Genomic DNA, 17,702 nt, shown 5'->3' with positions numbered 1-17,702 from the left:
TGCCAAAAAGATTGACTTTCCTATAGATGCTGCCATGAGGAGCGCCACTGCCTGCTCCCGAATCGCTTTGAGATTTATCGTGCTCACCCACAGCAGACCCTGGAGTCGTGGTCTGGCTCCAGGCACCACAAGCAAACCAGGTGGTGGTCTGTGTCAGACTTTTACCTGTGACCGGCTATACAGGGTTTAAAACCCATAAGTGTTTTAGGGAACACCCACATGGTACACTGGGAGCAAAAAGGTTGACAAATTTCTGAAAAAGGTGGTCAAAAAATTACTGCGGTAACTCTTCTGGATCAGTGCTATTGTGGAAAGAAAGATACTGGGATCAGGGAAGAGGGAACCCATCTACAAAGGCAACACGAACATCACATCTGGCATGGATGACATAAACAATGTGGAGATGCTTGGAGCCACCTAACGGGACGCAGAGGCACTGCTCAAGAATTTCTGGATCCAGTCTGATGCCATGGGGAATATTCTAAGGTAAGGAATGTGCAGCTAGAAATGTCTATCAGATTTTAACCACTCAAGAGGAAAAATATATATCTGCCATAAAAGAGATGCATGCATCGGCTTAAATTTGCATATTTTATTACAAGTAAATAGGTCATTTAGGACACATAACAGACAGGAACCCTTCTTACGTCAATCAGTAGAGAAAGGCGTTAGTGAGAAATAACGCAAAAAGTCACAGACACAACTGGAACTCGTCAATCAACTTGCATGGAGCTTAGAATACATCAACACAACTTGCATTCATTGTGGAAAAAGACAATGCTGCTAGAGTGCAGTTCAATCTATTGCTGTTGTAAACCAAGCATATGCCTAATGCTAGTAATAATGTAGTCTTTTCATTCATTTGCCCACCAGTTAAATATTTCATTCACTTTGCGTCTTTATCAAGACAATGAGGTATTGACACAAAATCACATCTGATCTGCTATCTTGCTATCCACTGTTCCAGCTCTTATTATTCTGCATTGCATCTTCTCTTATGGTTCTGAATGAAACACATTCTTGATCAGGTAATAATGCTTGCATTTACACACGTCACACATTATCACTGTCAAGCTTCTCATGACTGTTGGAACGTATATATTCACGTAACAGCACTTGTGGTTCTGTGCATCAGTTGATTTAAAGATGTCTATTTAGCGTTTGTGGAAGGTGCTGGGGTGATATCAGTCAAGCCTCCACAACAGGGTAACCTTCCACTTCCTGCCAGTACGTACAAGAAGAGGGTGAGAAGTAGGTGAAAAATGAGTGGGTGAGAGAGCGATTAGGCTCCAATAGGGGGAAGAGAGTGAGCGTGGTTGTTGAGATCCATTGGCTTTGCCTCCGTAACAAACCAATACCAAAATTGGAGCAAGCAAAAGAGGACAGGAAGCCACTCTTGTTGCAATCATTTACTAATACTGGGGGCGAATAAAATCAGGTAGCAAAACATTTTAGGGGCATACATCATTAAGTGAATAAATAGGAAGAAATGAAAAGTATAAGAAAACAGGTCCAGTGGACGACCATATACGATGCACGTTTCTTTTCTGCTTGTGAAATCTTTAGGAAAGTGTCACCGATTTTACAGTAAAAACAGTTCTCTTTGCCTAGTCCTGCATCCCCACTAATCACCAACAATAAGTATTCAAAAGTGTTCCTTTGCCTGACGAGGACTGCTTGAATTTCGGGACATTGTGCACCTCCACACACTGTGTGGTTCCTTAAAATTAAATGTTTACTTGATCTCAGGCTCAAAATATAGCAGATTCCTCTACACGCCTTTCATCCTCAATTTAGATAACATTATCCAATTCCTTTTGCCAGACATAACTACGCTATAAATATGTGGACACCACGACAGCACCGGCCTCTGGTTCATCGGAGGTAGAAACACTTTTCTTGTTAATTGCGTACAATAGCTTTTATTTCTCTTAACATTTCAATCGCGTTTCATTCTTTCATGGCAGCTTCTTAGTGTCACAGGAAACTGTGGACTATTGCACACTAAGCACTCAACAATCACACACGTCTTGCAAAAATGTTTTTCCTACTGTTGTAAAGGTTGAATAACAAATATGCAATGTATCACCAAGCACATATTCAGAAAACAAAAATCACATTTTGTGTGGAAAACCCTAAAGGAGAAATGCACATCGTCAACTTCAACTTTGTTCATTCGACAGCATATTAATTCTCTGTGCACAAGTATGGATATTGAAGTTTTAGATTCAGGTGACTTTTTTATTTTTTAGTTCACCAGCATTATGTGAAGAACGTTAAGAAACCAAAATATCTGGTTCATTTGCTATAAAAACAGATAAAATTGAGCTTTGCTCTAGACATAAATGATCCTGAGCAAACCATATCTGTCACATAAAACTGCCCATTGTAACAAAATCTAGATTTCTTTTAGCAGTAACACTAGGCCAACGTTTTGGCGAGGATGTCCTCTTCTTGCTGGCGGTGTATGGTTATGATTCCCACTGCCGGTACTGGGAGCGGAGGTCTGCTCACTAACCGGAGCTACAAAACAGAAATGAAACCACCATTATCAACTCACATGGGGACAGATGGCATTCATTGAACATAGACAGGCGAACATAGCTTTACAAAACCACTCTTGATCCTGTGCCTGGTTGAAGGGGAGGAGTGCATTAGTTAATATTAAAGGGTGAGCGTTACATTATAGCAGTACAAAAAATACACAATTCTTATTCCGTAGAACTTCAGCTCACAGCCAAAGTAGACGGATAAATAAATACCCATATAAGATTCTACTATATTTAAAATATCAGTTTTGTAAAAATCTTTGTGCCATTTGTTTTCCATGTCATTGTCCCATAAGGGACGCTTCGGAAAAAATAATCTAAACAATATTCAAAGCAGTATGAGTGAGGAGGTGAGGCGCATTTGATTCAAACCCGGGCAACCACAACTCGGTCGGCCTCCAGTCTGAAACAAATAGAAATGGGCGACTGTTTTCGGATCATAGTGCAGTGATAAGAAAATTCACTCGACTGACCGACTCCTTATCTCCCCACCCCTGTAATCCATGTCCCAGTCCTCTCACTGTAAGGTGTGTCTTGTGACACTGACAAGAATTAGCGAACTTAGCCCTAAAATATACTTAAAAGATACTTGTAACCAGTCCCTAACTTGGGGCCTGATTCAGAACTAACCCGGCGGACGGGTTACTCCGTCACCACGGTGACGGATATCACATCCACCAAAATCTAAATCTCGTTATAGCCTGTAGGATTCAGATTTCGGCCCATGGGGTCTCCGTCACCGTTGTGATGGAGAAACCCGTCTGCCGAGTTCTGAATCAGGCCCTTAGTTTCCATCTCCTTCCTTAGAGTCATAAAGAGGGACTCCACCTACCATTCTTTCTGTTTCTGTCTCACAGCACTGGGTGCCCACGATCTCTTTGGGTAAGAGTTGTTCTTTTCTTTTTGTATTCTCATCTCCTACATACCCTATATCAGTGGCAAATGGCCCTGATTCAATTAAAAAATCCATCCATCCTCTGGCTTGGTAGTAAGATGCAGCTATAAATGGGATGCAGTGGGTCTCACATGCCATTATGCCATGGTGCCGCAGCACCTGCTGCACTTTTTAAGGCAACTGCCCTACCCACTACTACCTCCGTGGCTATGTCCTAGGCAGCAGAGGTGATTTCTGGCCAGTCATGGTATGTGGGTTTATTTGAAGGTTTGTGTGGCATGTCATGTAAGCGATTGGTGTTACTTAGGGTCTTCTTGGGATTTAAAGACTTCCAGTAAAGTGTCCTAAATCATGGCTATAAGTCGCCTACTGACACCACAGTATTCTTCCCTGCATAGGGTGTAACTCTCAGCTGTGCTCTATTGTATGACCTCCTCTCTCCAGATCGAGAACAACGGTGCACTTGGGAATTTCCAGCTTCTTGTGATCCGTCGCTTTGCCAGAAGAAGCAACAAATATGTAGCTGGGTGTTTTTTATGCATTTGTTCACTCAGGCTCTGGGTCTGCTGGTGGGGAGGTGTGGAGCTGGGGAAGCATGGTTTGGTGAAACACAGGTGATGGGGAACGTGGGGAGATGCTTCTTTTCATCATACTGTGGGTGTCCTGTTACTGCCTTAGCAGTCTTATCAGTGGTGGCTCCTCCACTAAGGTGGAAGAGCGTCGCCCCCCCTGGACTGTGGGGAAAAAAAAAAAAAAAAAAGACAATAACATTATTATCTTTTTATTTTCCCTGGGAGAAGGGGCTGGGCTGTAGGGAGGGGGCCGGAGGAGGGCAATGTGCACACAAAGTGTGCATGTCTGTTTGGCCAGCTGTGTTGGACCAGCCAAACAGACATGCGCACTTTGCATGTTCTCTACCAGGTTGTATTGTACAGCAGAGTGGAGAGCATGCCCAGGCTCCCACTCCCAGTCTGAGCGGCGAAACAGGCCGCTCAGACCAATCACGATGCTGCTGCTGTTTGTATGATTGTCAAGTGTTTTTGATGTAAGTAATGTTTGTGCAATGTCAATTGTTTTAATAGGAGGTAATTGTTTACTTCTGTATTTGTTCTGTGTGTGATAAATGTTTTTCAATTAAAATTGTTCTGTGTAAATGTTATGTATTAATGTTAAGGAGAGGTAATTGGTTTTGCCTTCTCATTGTAAATAATATTTTTTTCCAAGTTAACTACAGTGTTGGCTCTTGTTTCTTTTTTGTAGTTTGACTGGCCTAGCCTCGCTGTTTCAGAGGCCATACCCCTTTTCTATTACAGTAGATTGTGAGCAAGAGTTTTCTCACAAGGGTCTACAGGCATTTTAATAGCCCTAGAAAGTTTTTAAAAGTAGGTTGGTTTACTCAGGGATAGGTGCCGTGGCTAGTGACTAATCTCCACCACATGTTCAACTCCCTCTTGAAATCATGTATGAGCAAGACACTGTGTTTCACAGAAGACCATATACAGAATTTACTTAATGCCCCTTCTCCATTCACTTTGGTTTCACTGAGCTCGACCGCCAAACAACAGACTTAATCAGATAGATCGAGTAGAATTAAGAAAAAAACAGATCCGTGCGGAGTTACATGGATATTTCCTGCAAGAGCATTTAAGAGCAGGCACTATCCCGGGGGGCTACAAATAAAAAAACATTCCTGTTATCTTTATAGAGGATCCAGAGTACCAAAAAGGGTACAGTTGCATAGGCACTAAATACAGCCGTGATCTCATGGTTCTTATAAATGAGACTGCTCAGCATCTTGCAAAAAAACAGCTTGATGAAATTTTGAGTTAGAACAAGAGCTTAAAGACAGTCATTCTCTTTCTGAAGCTAAAGCATTACTTGAAAAAACGTTCAGTCTTGAGACAGTGTACCCATATCTTTAAAGTGATTGTTATACCCGTCCTGATTGTAGGAGATATCTACCATATTTCCAAGCTAGATCCAGTTTATCACTTTTTCCTGGAACATCATCCTCCTCTGCTGGTGAATCGGACCCTGGTGAAGGTCCATCAAACCGAGTCCCTCACAAACAGCAGCAGTCTTTTTTCGGAAGAGGCAGGCAAAGGGGCAGAGGAAGAATCAGGTATTTCAAACAACCTTGGGAAATGACTACTCAACGCCAGTATTACAAAAACAATAGTATCACCTATTTTCAATCTTCAGACAGGTCACTTTCTGAAGATGAAGAGAGAGTTCTATGTAAGGGGCTTTCATTTGTACCAATAAGACACACTAACTTTGTTCGGTTAAAAACAGAAGCTCTAGAATTTTGTAGGAAAATCAGATTGAAAACCTTTTTTCAGAATCATGATGCTTCCTCCAATGTAGAGGCTTTTGGTCTTACGAATAAATTGTCCTTTTGTACAGCTCCCAATTTGGTTCCTAAAGAGGTGTTAATTTTTGAGCAGGCAGTGTTTCCTGCTATCGCGCAGTAAGAACATAAGAGAGAGTACATTTGACATAATGTTTCAAAAGAGGAAAAAAATCAATGCTGGATTTGAAAAATTATCAGTCAATTGTTATAAAACAGGCTTATAGAGGAGGGGCAGTTGTAATTTGGCCTACAGACGGGTACAGGAGAGAAGGCAAAAGACAACTGGATGATGTTGAATTCTATTAAAAAAAAACTTCCAAAGGATTCTACTAAAGACCTTCTAGGTGAGGTGCAAGACATGGTGAAAGAGGCTTTTGAGGATGGGTTAATTGGACCTAAGGAATGTGATTTCCTTGTTAAGAAAAACCCAACGATCCCAGGCTTCTATTTATTACCCAAAGTGCATAAAAATAAAAAGACCCCACTTGGCCGTCTCATAGTATCTGGCTGTGATTCAGTGTTAGAGCCTCTTGACAAATATGTTGATGTTTTTTTTAAACCTTTAGTTCTTCAAGTTCCTTCTTACTTGAGACACAACAGATTTTCTAAGTAAAATTGATGACCTTGAGTTTGATAGTTTTATCCCAACTCTCAGATTTTGCTTACATTTGATGTAATGTCATTATACAAACAGATTCCCCAAGAAGATGAGTTGAATGCTACTGAATTTGTTCTTCACCAGGTTCCCACTGACTTCATATTGAAATTAGCACTGTTTGTATTGAGAAATAATTATTTCAAATTTGACAGTCAGTTCTTTATATAAGTGAAAGAGACATCAATGGGTTGTCCCTTCGCACCAGAGCTAGCAGTACTGTTCATGGCAATGTTTGAAGACAAGTTTGTGTATAATAATAACCCTTTTGTTAGTAATACTGCAATATGGTTCAGATTTATTGATGACATGTTTTGTCTCTGGGCTGGCTCCATTAAGTCATTGAATCATTTCACAAAGTGGTTAAGTCAGAGAACTAATGACATTCAATTTTGTGCAACTAGTAGCTGTGAATCTATCACATTTTTGGATGTAGAGGTGTTCCCTCTCAATGGTAAACTAGCAACTTCCCTCTACAAGAAGCCTAATGATCGTAATAAGGCATTGCATTACTCTAGCCACCATCCCCGCAGCCTCCAAGATAATCTGCCATATGCGCAGTTTCAACGGATTCGGTGTAATTGTTCTGAAAAGACAACTTTTGAGTACCATGCTAAAAAACTGCACGATAAACTGACAGAAAGAGGTTACTCCAAAAACTTGGTGATGCAATCCATGAAACGGGCTTGGTAGACTCCGAGGGAAACACTGTTGGTCAAACGTGAGGGCCATCACAGATAGATTAGTTTGTGTATCCACGTTTTGTCGAAAGACTAACAATTCCAAAAAAGTAGTACTGCAGAATTGACATTTGATTTAAAAAAATGACAAATCATTTGTGAGACCCCTGTTTGCTTTTAAGAAGGATCAGAGAATCGGGAGTCAAATAGTACAAGCTTTTGTGTCACCAGCTTCTTCGAGAAGGGATTTGTACCAAGCATGGAATTTATCTTCGTTAGAGGGGCATCACAAATGTGGTTCTTGCATGTGTGTGATTCCACTATTAAAGGGAATACCAATAATGTTATTTATGGCATTGTGGGCCTCATTCTGAGGCCGGCGGGCGGCGGTCGCCGCCCGCCTGGAGGGAACCGCCATATGGCCGCTCCGCGGTCAAAAGACCGCGGAGGCCATTCTGGCTTTCCCGCTGGGCTGGCGGGCGACTGCCAGAAGGCCGCCCGCCAGCCCAGCGGGAAACCCCTTCCCACGAGGAAGCCGGCTCCGAATGGAGCCGGCGGAGTGGGAAGGTGCGACGGGTGCAGTTGCACCCATCGCGAATTTCAGTGTCTGCTAAGCAGACACTGAAATTCTTTGTGGGGGCCCTCTTACGGGGGCCCGTGCAGTGCCCATGCCATTGGCATGGGCACTGCGGGGGCCCACGACACCCCATACCGCCATCCTGTTCCTGGCGGGCGAACCGCCAGGAACAGGATGGCGGTATGGGGTGTCGGAATCCCCATGGCGGCGCAGCTGGGAGACCGCCGGTTTTCCCTTTCTGACCGCGGCCAAACCGCCGCGGTCAGAATGCCCTTGAGAGCACCGCCAGCCTGTTGGCGGTGCTCTCGCGGTCGTTGACCCTGGCAGTCAATGACCGCCAGGGTCAGAATGACCCCCTGTATGTTCTTGTAACAAATTGTATATTGGAATGACTAACCAAGAAGTAAGGCAGCGTATCATTCAACATAAGTCCCTAATCAGACGCAGGGTCACTACAGCACCAATTGTGAGCCATTTTTTAGATAATCATCATTCAGAGAATGATGGGCTATGGACAGTGCTCGCTGTGGTCAAGGTTGGACAAAGAGGTGGTCATTCAAAATCCTTGCTCATGAGAAGATAAGCCAATTTGCTTTGGAAATGTAATACTGCTACAGAGGGGTTGAATTAATTCAATGAATTGCAGAATTTATTGTAATTGTCGATTGTTAACCATGGTGTTCTTTAATAATTTGCTCGCAATTCCACAAACTTGCCAGCTATAGTATAGCAATGTGGATCCCCTCTTGGGAATTCAGTGCAGCCATTGTGGCTTAATAGTGTTGGAAGACATAGGCACCAGAGGGTATTTGTTGTCAACTATGAAGCCGTGTATGTAGCTATGGATAGTTGTGTGTGGCATGGGCAGATGTTGGATAAATGCTGTCCAGCTCTCACAATCCTCTATTTTAGTGGTTTACAGTGTTTACCGGTATAGCGTAGTGAATGTCTTTTTCAATAATGTGTATTTCGTTTTACTTCTGCAGTAAAGAGTAATGCTTGGTAATTGGACTTCAGTTCCCAGAACCACCTAATTTGTTTAGGGCGTGGTCTGGCCTGAATTGAGAAATGCATTTCGATTTTTTCATTAAAGTAATTTTTGTTAATGGACATTAACATTCATGCAATTTGATGCTGGAGTCATAGTGGTTAGCATCGTTTCTGTTGAAACTTTCTTTAGTGGAAAGTTAGGGTGCAGGAGTTACACGTCATAAGTCATGGTCACACACTATTTAACCCTCCCTCAAACTAAAGGTGCTTTTTGCTGGATTAACATTGGTTTGAATGCAAAGTGAGCAAGCAAAAGGTAATGTCCGGCATTGTCAGATGGTGCTATTACATTTTTCTTGAGATTTCAAGGTTGCTTTATTTTGATGTTCTTTTGCTAATCTGCTTGTTTCAGGAGAAGCAATTAAAGTGATTTATACTTCAGTGCAGCAAGTTATTGGGTAAAGTACAATTGAGGTTACATGTTTATATGCACAAGGAATGCATTTTTAAATGTTTTTCTTTTGCTTTCCAGGCTGGATTATTATTATGGGTTTAGTTGTTTGATTTATGCCAAGTGACATCTGTTTGCAATTTAGTTTTCATCCAGCTAGGTTTGAAATGATGCTTTAATGCTCCTTGGCTGCAATTTATTTTATCACTGTTCATTTTATCACTGTGGCTTTCGGTGTTGAATTCATGGTAAATGGAATTCACTTGAAACTGGTGACATTTTAGCAAGTATTGTTTTGAACTGGCGTTCTCAAACGAGTTTACATTGGTGAATTCTGTTACAAACACACAAGGTTGGCTACAGTATTAGTATTGTGTTGCAATGTATAACAGTGAGGCCATCAATTTTTTCACAGAATCGTAAGACCCCTGCTTTGGTGGTAAGCCATCACAAGATGGCAGTTCCTCCTGACCAGGTATTTATAATGGAATGTGTTAAGGGCATAGTGATGAGATCTGTTGGCACTTTCTCTTTACGTAGTATATGTGATTTTCGTTTTTTTGGCAACAGTTGTGTTTTGATGTTCTGTGTCCTGAAGAGAACCCGTGAATCCAGTGGGTTTGAAACACGTCGACAATAGGGCGCAGCTGTGAGCGCTATTAAAGAAGATTAGGTCTTTTAGGAGAATTCAAAGTATTGTCTTGCAATACACATCATTCCTGTTTGAGCTACCATACAAAGACTTACAATTAGGGCCTCTGCGCTATTCTGTTCTTTAAAGAAGAGCCTTAAAATTTAGCGAATGAGTTAGGCTCCGAGTTCCCTCTTTTTCGAATTGGTGCAGAACCTGAATTTTAGTTAGATTTTTTGTGCCATTGTTTGTTCTTGAATTTGCATTATTGTCAAATGTTTTTGATATAAGTAATGGTTGTGCAGTGCCAATTTTTTTATATGAGGTAATTGTTCACTTTTGTATGTGTTCTTCTGTGCGTGACAAATGTTTTTCAATTAAAATTGTTCTGAATAAATGTTACGTATTAATGCTTGGGACAGGTAATTGGTTTTGCATTCTCATTGTAAATAATATTTTTTTCCAAGTTAACTACAGTGTTGCCTCTTGTTTCTTTTGTGTAGTTTGATTGGCCTAGCCTCGCTGTTTTAGAGGTCATACCCCTTTTCCATTAAAACTGTTGCTGTTGACAGCAGCATCATGATTGGTTGGGAGCCTGGGAACAGGAAGAAGACAAGGACGGAGAGGAGGGTCTGGGAGAATGGGGAGGGTTCCTTGACATTCAACTAGGCCTGCCATAAAAGTAGTCACCTAGCTCCATTTTGTGGTGGGCACTGTTGCCATTACTGGGTCGTCATGTGATAACCCAATGAATTCTGGGTGCTACGGTGTGCTTCCACTAGACTAATTAGAATAATACGCCTGCTGGATATGACTTATCGGTTGAAGGCTAACAACTGTGGGAAGTGTCCAGCATTACAGTGTACGAGGCGGTAATTCTGGTCACTCTAGGCCTGTCGTCTTAGGTCCTGTACTGCCAGTGTGCTGTGCATCTTTTTCCTTCCTCTGCATCCAGGGTGTGAGTTGATTAAGGATAGTACAGGTCAGGGGACATAGTTGGTTGCATGCTTTCTCTCTGGAAAGACATCAGCACGTTTCAAATTTCAAAGATGGTTCATTGTTAACACCTGGTATGGCATTTTGGCCTATCAACAGACAAGTCTCTTGAGAAAGAGAAAAAAACAACCTGGGTCATGTAATGTATTCACATAAGTTGCCTATGTGATTCTTTCATTGTGCAAGACACTACAAGGGAACAGAGGGTCAAAGGTTTTTGCCTCAAAACATGGTATTTGCAGGCATGTGTGAGTATCAAGTTTTCCAGATTGTCTCATCAGCTCGTGCTGGTCACCGCACAATTGATATTTTATCTTTCCTTTAGTTCTCCCTTGCATGCTTACAAGGTTAATTATTTTGAATAACTTCTAGTGGATAATCAGATCACTGCAGATTCCTCAACTTAACGATATCCCCAGTCGTTAGTCTGGATCCGGAGAACATCTTCAGCAATGCTCCTGAATGCTGATCGATGGCACCATGTAGCTCTGTGATGACTCCGTACCACTGGGGAAGTGACAGAGCACAGCCGCATATTAGCACCACCTCAGCGCATAAATTAGTTTCTTATGTTTCTGCTGCAGAGTTCTGAAATGCAGAGCAGTAAGAACAACTGCAGATGAAGGTGTTGTAATATCTAATGTGGAACATTACTATGATGGTCAGGAGTCCACTCCACAGAATGAGGAGGTGGAGGGACAGTAAGGAAATTGATGTTAGATAGATTATCCACCAAGAAGAGCATTACCAAAGGTAAGGATCTTGTTCTGATGGATACTTCAAGACACTGTGCCATTAGGAACAGAATTTTACTGCTCCAACAGGCAGGATTTTGAAAAGATGCAGAAACCCGGGATATAATTGTAGCGGTTCATTTAATGGCACAAACAAGGAATAGCCTGTATGCCTGTTACTTGTAATACAATATCGCTTTTGACAGGGCGAGCCAAGCAACTCTGTTGAAGAAATCATCATCCACTGTCACTCTTCAGTGCCATGAGAATGCTTCACACAGACACATGTGTCAGAATGACGATCAGTTCAGGTAGGACAGTGACAGGAAAACTCTATACTAACAGAGTGTAAGAACGTGCCCTCTTTCTTGACATTGTCACCCCCGTTTTCTGCCTGTTGTCAGTGTTTCTGTGTCTACTGTGATCCTGCTAACCAGGACCCCAGTAGTTATGCTCTCTCCTGTAAACTGTACCTTTTTCTTCCCATAATTGGCACATTGTTCCCCCCCATGTAAGTCCCTAGTATATTGTGCCTATGTACCCAGGGCATTGGGGTTCCAGGGAATCACTATGGGCTGCAGCAGTTATTCTGCCACCTATAGGGAGCCCAGGCAAAGGGTTCTGCAAGCTTGCCATTCCAGTCTGCGTGAAACGGGTGCATGCACCCATTTTTACTACAGGTCACTGCACCAGGTCACTATAAGTCACCCCTATGGTAGGCCCTCTCAGCTCAGAGGGCAGGGTGCAGGTATCTGTGTGTGAGGGCACCCCTACACTTGCAGAGGTGTCCCCACAAACTCCAGATCCATTTTCCTGCACTTTGTGAGTGCAGGGGTGCCATTTTATGTGTGTACTGGAAATTGGTCACTACCTATGTCCAGCTACATAATGGTAACTCCGAACCTTGGGAATATTTGGTATCAAACATGTTGGAATCTTTCCCCAATACTGTTGCAAGTATTGGAAGTATGATTCCATGCACTCTGGGGGCTCCTTAGAGGACCCCCAGCATTGCTACCACCAGTCTTACAGGGTTTTTCGGGCAGCCCAAGTTGTCACCCCTCAGATAATTTTCTGCCCTCCTGCTGCTTGATCTGATCAAGCCCAGGAAGGAAGAACAAAGGATTTCCTTTTGGAGAGGGAGGTAACACCCTCTTCCCTTTGGAAATAGGTATGACTGGCTTGGGAGGGGTAGCCTCCCCAAGACACTGGTGTGCTTTGAAGAGCACATTTGGTGCCCTCCGTGCATAAACCAGTCCACACAGGTTCAGGGACCTCCAGTCCCTGCTCTGGCACAAAACTGGACAATGGAAAGGGGAGTGACCACTCCCCTGTCCATCATCACCCCAGGGATGGTGCTCAGAGCTCCTCCAGAGGGGCCCTGGGTTCTGCCGTCTTGAATTCAAGGTTGGCAGGGAACTCTGGGAGCATCTGAGTGGCCAGGGAGGTGACATCAGAGCCCCCTCCTGATAGGTGCTTACCTGGCTAGATGACCAATCTCCCTTTCAGGGCAATTTAGGGTCTCTTTCTTGGGTGGGTCCTCAGATCTGGCTTGAAAGACTCCAGCAGGATTCCCCTGCAACCTTCACGTTGACTTCTGACCACTGGAACTGCGAATGGACCCTCCAGGAACCGACAACGCTGCAATCAACGAAGAAGACTCTTCTGCAACACTGTTTCCACGACTCCTGCCAGCTTTGCAACATTTCCCTGGCTGTGCATCCTCAGAAGACAACAACTCTTCAGCCTGACCAAGAAGGAGAAGGAATCTCCCTTGAAGTGAAGGAGTCACTTCCCTGCATCCGCAGGCACCTGTTAGCAACGACGACCAGCTGTGTGGATCTCCTCTTATCCTGAACTGCTTGGATCCTGCATCACAGGTGGTGGTTCAGAGTAGTCTTCTTGGTCCTCTTTGCCAGCTGTCCAACTTTGGTGGAGGCAAGCCTTTGCCTTTTCACGCAGGACAGAACCCCCGTGCACCGCGTCACTTGAAGCTGCCAAGGCCTGTTTGCATCACTTCCAAGGGATCTTCAGGCGACGTGCAGCTCCAGTCCCCAGCACCCATTGCTGTGACGCTCAGCCCTCTGCGTGCTTCTCCTGTGACGTGGGATCCCTTTCTGTGGTGGTGCGCGGGCTCCTTCTGCAACTTTTGTTTCCCTGTCCTATGGGACTCCTGTGGGTGCTGCCTCTGTTCCTGTGGACTCTCTGCAATGCTGAGGGTCCCTTGTGACTCCCCCTCCTGTGTCGAGTTCTCCTGGGCCAAGGATTGTTGGTGGAATTTCCTCACCGACACCCGTCTGCAATCTTCACTCCAGCGTGGGACATCTTCTGCATACATCAGGAACTCTTCTCCGGCTCCAGGGCTGCAGTGCTGACCTGTTCTTCCTCACCGTCGACAAACTCCTGCAAGTACAGCTGGGTGGGTAGTAGATACTACTCCTCCTGGACTCCACTACGACTCTTGGACTAGGTCCCCTCTCTCCACAGGTCTTCTGTCTTCAGGAATCCACTGCTGGTTTCTTGCAGTCTTGTCTGGGTGCCTTCTTTTCTTCTTTTTCCTCCTTTTTGGGTGGTTTAGGGAAATCCAGTGATTTACTCCCGCTTTCCTGGTCGCTGGAGGGTACTGTGTGACTTACCTCTGTGGTTTCCTAGTACCCCCATCTCCCCTCTACACATTCCACTTACCTAGGTGGGGGTCCTGTGTTGGCATTCAATTTTTTTTTAGAATATGGTTTGTGCTCCTCCTAGGGTCACTATTGGTTATTGCTATTAGCACTGTTTTCTGACCTTTTCTATGCCTATTTCTAATTGCTAGAGTATATATTTTGTGTTTTACTTACCTCCCAATGGAGGATTGCCCTGCTAGTATTTTGTGGTATTGTGTTCCAAAAATAAGTACAACTGAGTGTGCTCTTCCATGTGTGTAAGTGCTGTGCGACTACAGTGGTTTTGCAAGAGCTTTGCATGTCTCCGGGATAAGCCTTGGCTGCTCATCCACAGCTACCTCTAGAGAGCCTGGCTTCTACCCACTGCCTACACTTCACTAAGAAGGGATACCTGGACCTGGTATAAGGTGTAGGTACTTTGGGTACCCACTACACACCAGGCCAGCTTCCTACATAGAGTATTAAAATAGGGGTGTGTAATGGTGCCCCTACTATTCAATCTCTATACTGCTGGCCTGGTACCCACCCTGAAGGAAAGAATATTTTCTCCAAATTTGAATTCTACTCACGTTACAGCTCTTCAATAAGCTGATGATAGTGTTTCTGGATAGCACACCAACAGTACTACAAAGAGCATTGACAAATTAATAAAATGATTTTAGGGTGAATTTGGGAAAAACAAAGTTTGTACAATTTAGAAAACTTTCTGTAATAACTCTTGATGTACTGGTGGAGAAAATATTGCTTTGAGTCAAGCTTACCAGTACCTAGGAGTGTGGTCGGATGAAAAGTTTAGACAAAGTGCAACTGATTGCCATGTGTGACTGTGCAATTTTTTTTACAATCAAGTCTGTAGAAACTTTAGTGTAATTTTCACACCCAACTGGTTCCTCGATTCTTGATCTTTGTAGAGCAAAATTTGATCCTGCACTCACACATATTTATCTATCTACGAGGGCCAGCTAAATATGGAAATAGAAAGAAAATGCTACTTACCCTGTAAGTTTGTGGCCATCTCTATAGAGTAGGAGTGGGAGGCAAATCTGTGGCAAGGATCCAGCCGGTGTGAGGCTGGTTTTGAATTGCCTTTTGTTTGGCATCCAGTGGTTCTTGGAGTCTATGGAGAATGGGCTCCAATTACTTGCCGGAACCCTTCTTGGAGGTCTGCTTTGAAGATTTTGGGTCCGACCCAGTATTTGGTTTCAGCACCAAAGAACCGCTCGGCATCAAATCGGTGGGCGGCACTGATGATGTTCGAGTCAGCACTGAGGATCGGGTGGGCACTGACGCTGAAAAATTCCACTTTGGTTGGTGATTCAGCACCAAACTGAAGGGCAGGGAATCCAATCCAATTACTCGGTGCCAGAAGGCAGTGGTGGACTGAGGGCCTCTGTCTGGTGTTCTAGTGCAGTCAAGTGTTTTGTTAGGGTGATGGGTGCGTTGTTGAGGGACGGGGGTACCATACACACGGTTTAGCAAGCTGGAATTTTGAGGTCTATCTCAGGGTCTGAGTCGGAGCTGCCCTCAACGGAGAACATCTCCTCTTCTGCAGCCAATGGCTATTGGTGTCTTTCTTGTTCTTCGAGGCCTTCATGTCTGAAGATGTATGGAGTCTCCTCGATGCTCCTCCAGGACATTTTCAGCTGATTCGCCTGGTGGGCTCAAAACGTTTTCTTAGATTGGAAGGAGTGGCAGGCCACGCAGTCCGCTTCTTTGTGATCTACAGACAAATACAGGTTACAGACCTGGTGTAGATCTGTTTGTGGATACTTCATGTGACAACGAGGGCAGTAATGGAAGGTAGTTTGTTCCATCACAAGCGAGGCATTTTCTGGAGAACTCGATGGAGCTGAAGATAGGCCCCGAAATTCAAGGCCCGTTAGGGGCTGCGGTCAAAGTGAACAGACTCGATGAGTGAAAGGATATACTTTAAGCAGAGTGGAAAACGAGATCAAAACAATACCGACAAAGGGATAGTGTTGCATGAACCAAAAAGAGCACCATGGCAGCATTGATCCAGAGCTCAGGCACACACGTCTGAACCCAACAGCAGAAAGAAAACAATCTAACAACGGAGTTGATGCCCATGCACATTATCACCAAGAGGAGGAGTAACTCTACCTCGTTGCTCAAAAGACTTATTAGAAGAAAATCAATTTCCACACATTTGGACCCAATAGTAGATGTCAGGAGTATGCAAAGCATGTGTCTCTACAGCCACACATGCCCTGAACAAGGTGTTTTTGCAAGTGATTCGTTCAGTCTATAGTCTTGAACAGTGCATGCCCAAAAGGGAATTAGGACTTGACTTTGGATTGCTAAATCCTGGCTTATGTGTTGATCTGCAGTTTCAGAAGTATTGTTTCAGGTTGGAGAACTCTTGGGACCCTAAATAATTTAACTTGGAGAGAACTAAATGATCACAAACCAACTTCATTACAATGAACTGTAAAATCTGCATGGAAAACTAACATCTTTGAATCTACAAAAAAATGGGAGAGTAGTTTACAGTATAATGACTATGATCATTGCTAAATAAAAGCAGCAATAGCATTATCGCACAACAAGAACAGGGAGGAATTTAGCAAGTTGTCTTAAGGGCACTTATTATTATCAACATTCAACACTACAGCTACCCACTCTCAGATGAGAAGTAAGCTGAAGCATGCATGCAGAATCAGCTCATGTGGTCCCACTCCCATCTTTAAAATATGAAGCCAGCATATTAAGCAGCAAGAAATGCAAATGTTGCGAGTCACTGGAACACAATGTATGAATATGTCCTCTGTTGTTGAGTTTATGCAGAAGATTACCACTTGTTTACTTTGAATGTGTACGAGGCTGGCTCAAATGTGGGAGGCTGGTTCAGTATGTGGTGTATACCTATGGGTCAGGTACACTGTACTGAGTCCAGGCAACCCTTAATGATAGTGTAAGAGGTTCTAGATAACCAGAGCTCTCAAACGGTAGCTGTCGAGAGAAGCTAAGGCTTATCCAGGAGGGTATAAAGCAGTTGCAGATACCACACAGGTAACTCAGTGATGTACACACAGGAAAGAATCACACCAGTGTTAGAAAAATAATATGTTACTTAGCATAACACAAACACTAAACTAACTGTGGTATATCTCCTAACCGGAGATACAGACATATACAAATATACTCAGAAACAGGTAAGTAAAAGCACAAAATAACATGGGCCCCACTGGGGGGCTTACCCATACACTACAAAAATGGAATGTGAAAGTCACTACTAACCAAGACTACTACCCAAGAACCCTTAGGACTGGGGAAGCAATATAACACCAAAAGTAACTAGTTAGGATTCCCCAGGTGCCCGTGTGTAGAGTTGTAACCCCGGGACAGTGTCCACAGGATAATATGGGGAAGTCACGGATAAGAGTTTTCATGTTCTAGGACCCTTCCAGTAGGACCCCGAGAAAAGCTGTTGGGTCAAGGGAGGTTCAAGAGTGCCCTCACCCGTGGATACTCAGTGAAGTGAAGTACCTATACCAGGGAGCCCAG

At 43.7% G+C, this 17,702-nt stretch overlaps 1 protein-coding gene across 1 annotated transcript in view; it reads right to left on the bottom strand.

Annotated features, from left to right (window-relative positions):
• Positions 1–577: 577 nt before the first annotated feature.
• DHTKD1 (dehydrogenase E1 and transketolase domain containing 1) overlaps positions 578–17,702 on the bottom strand; it is an 871,206-nt gene continuing 854,081 nt past the window's right edge. Inside the window, exon 17 of the mRNA XM_069228664.1 lies at positions 578–2,523. Within this exon, the coding sequence (XP_069084765.1) occupies positions 2,422–2,523 (102 nt within the window). The 3' untranslated portion in view covers positions 578–2,421. The remainder of the gene's footprint in view (positions 2,524–17,702) is intronic.

Source organism: Pleurodeles waltl, chromosome 4_1, assembly GCF_031143425.1.
Source record: "Pleurodeles waltl isolate 20211129_DDA chromosome 4_1, aPleWal1.hap1.20221129, whole genome shotgun sequence".
In the NCBI taxonomy this organism is placed as follows: Eukaryota; Metazoa; Chordata; class Amphibia; order Caudata; family Salamandridae; genus Pleurodeles; species Pleurodeles waltl.
Note: the sequence above shows the minus strand (reverse complement) of the source record. Positions and strands in the feature narration are given on the sequence as shown.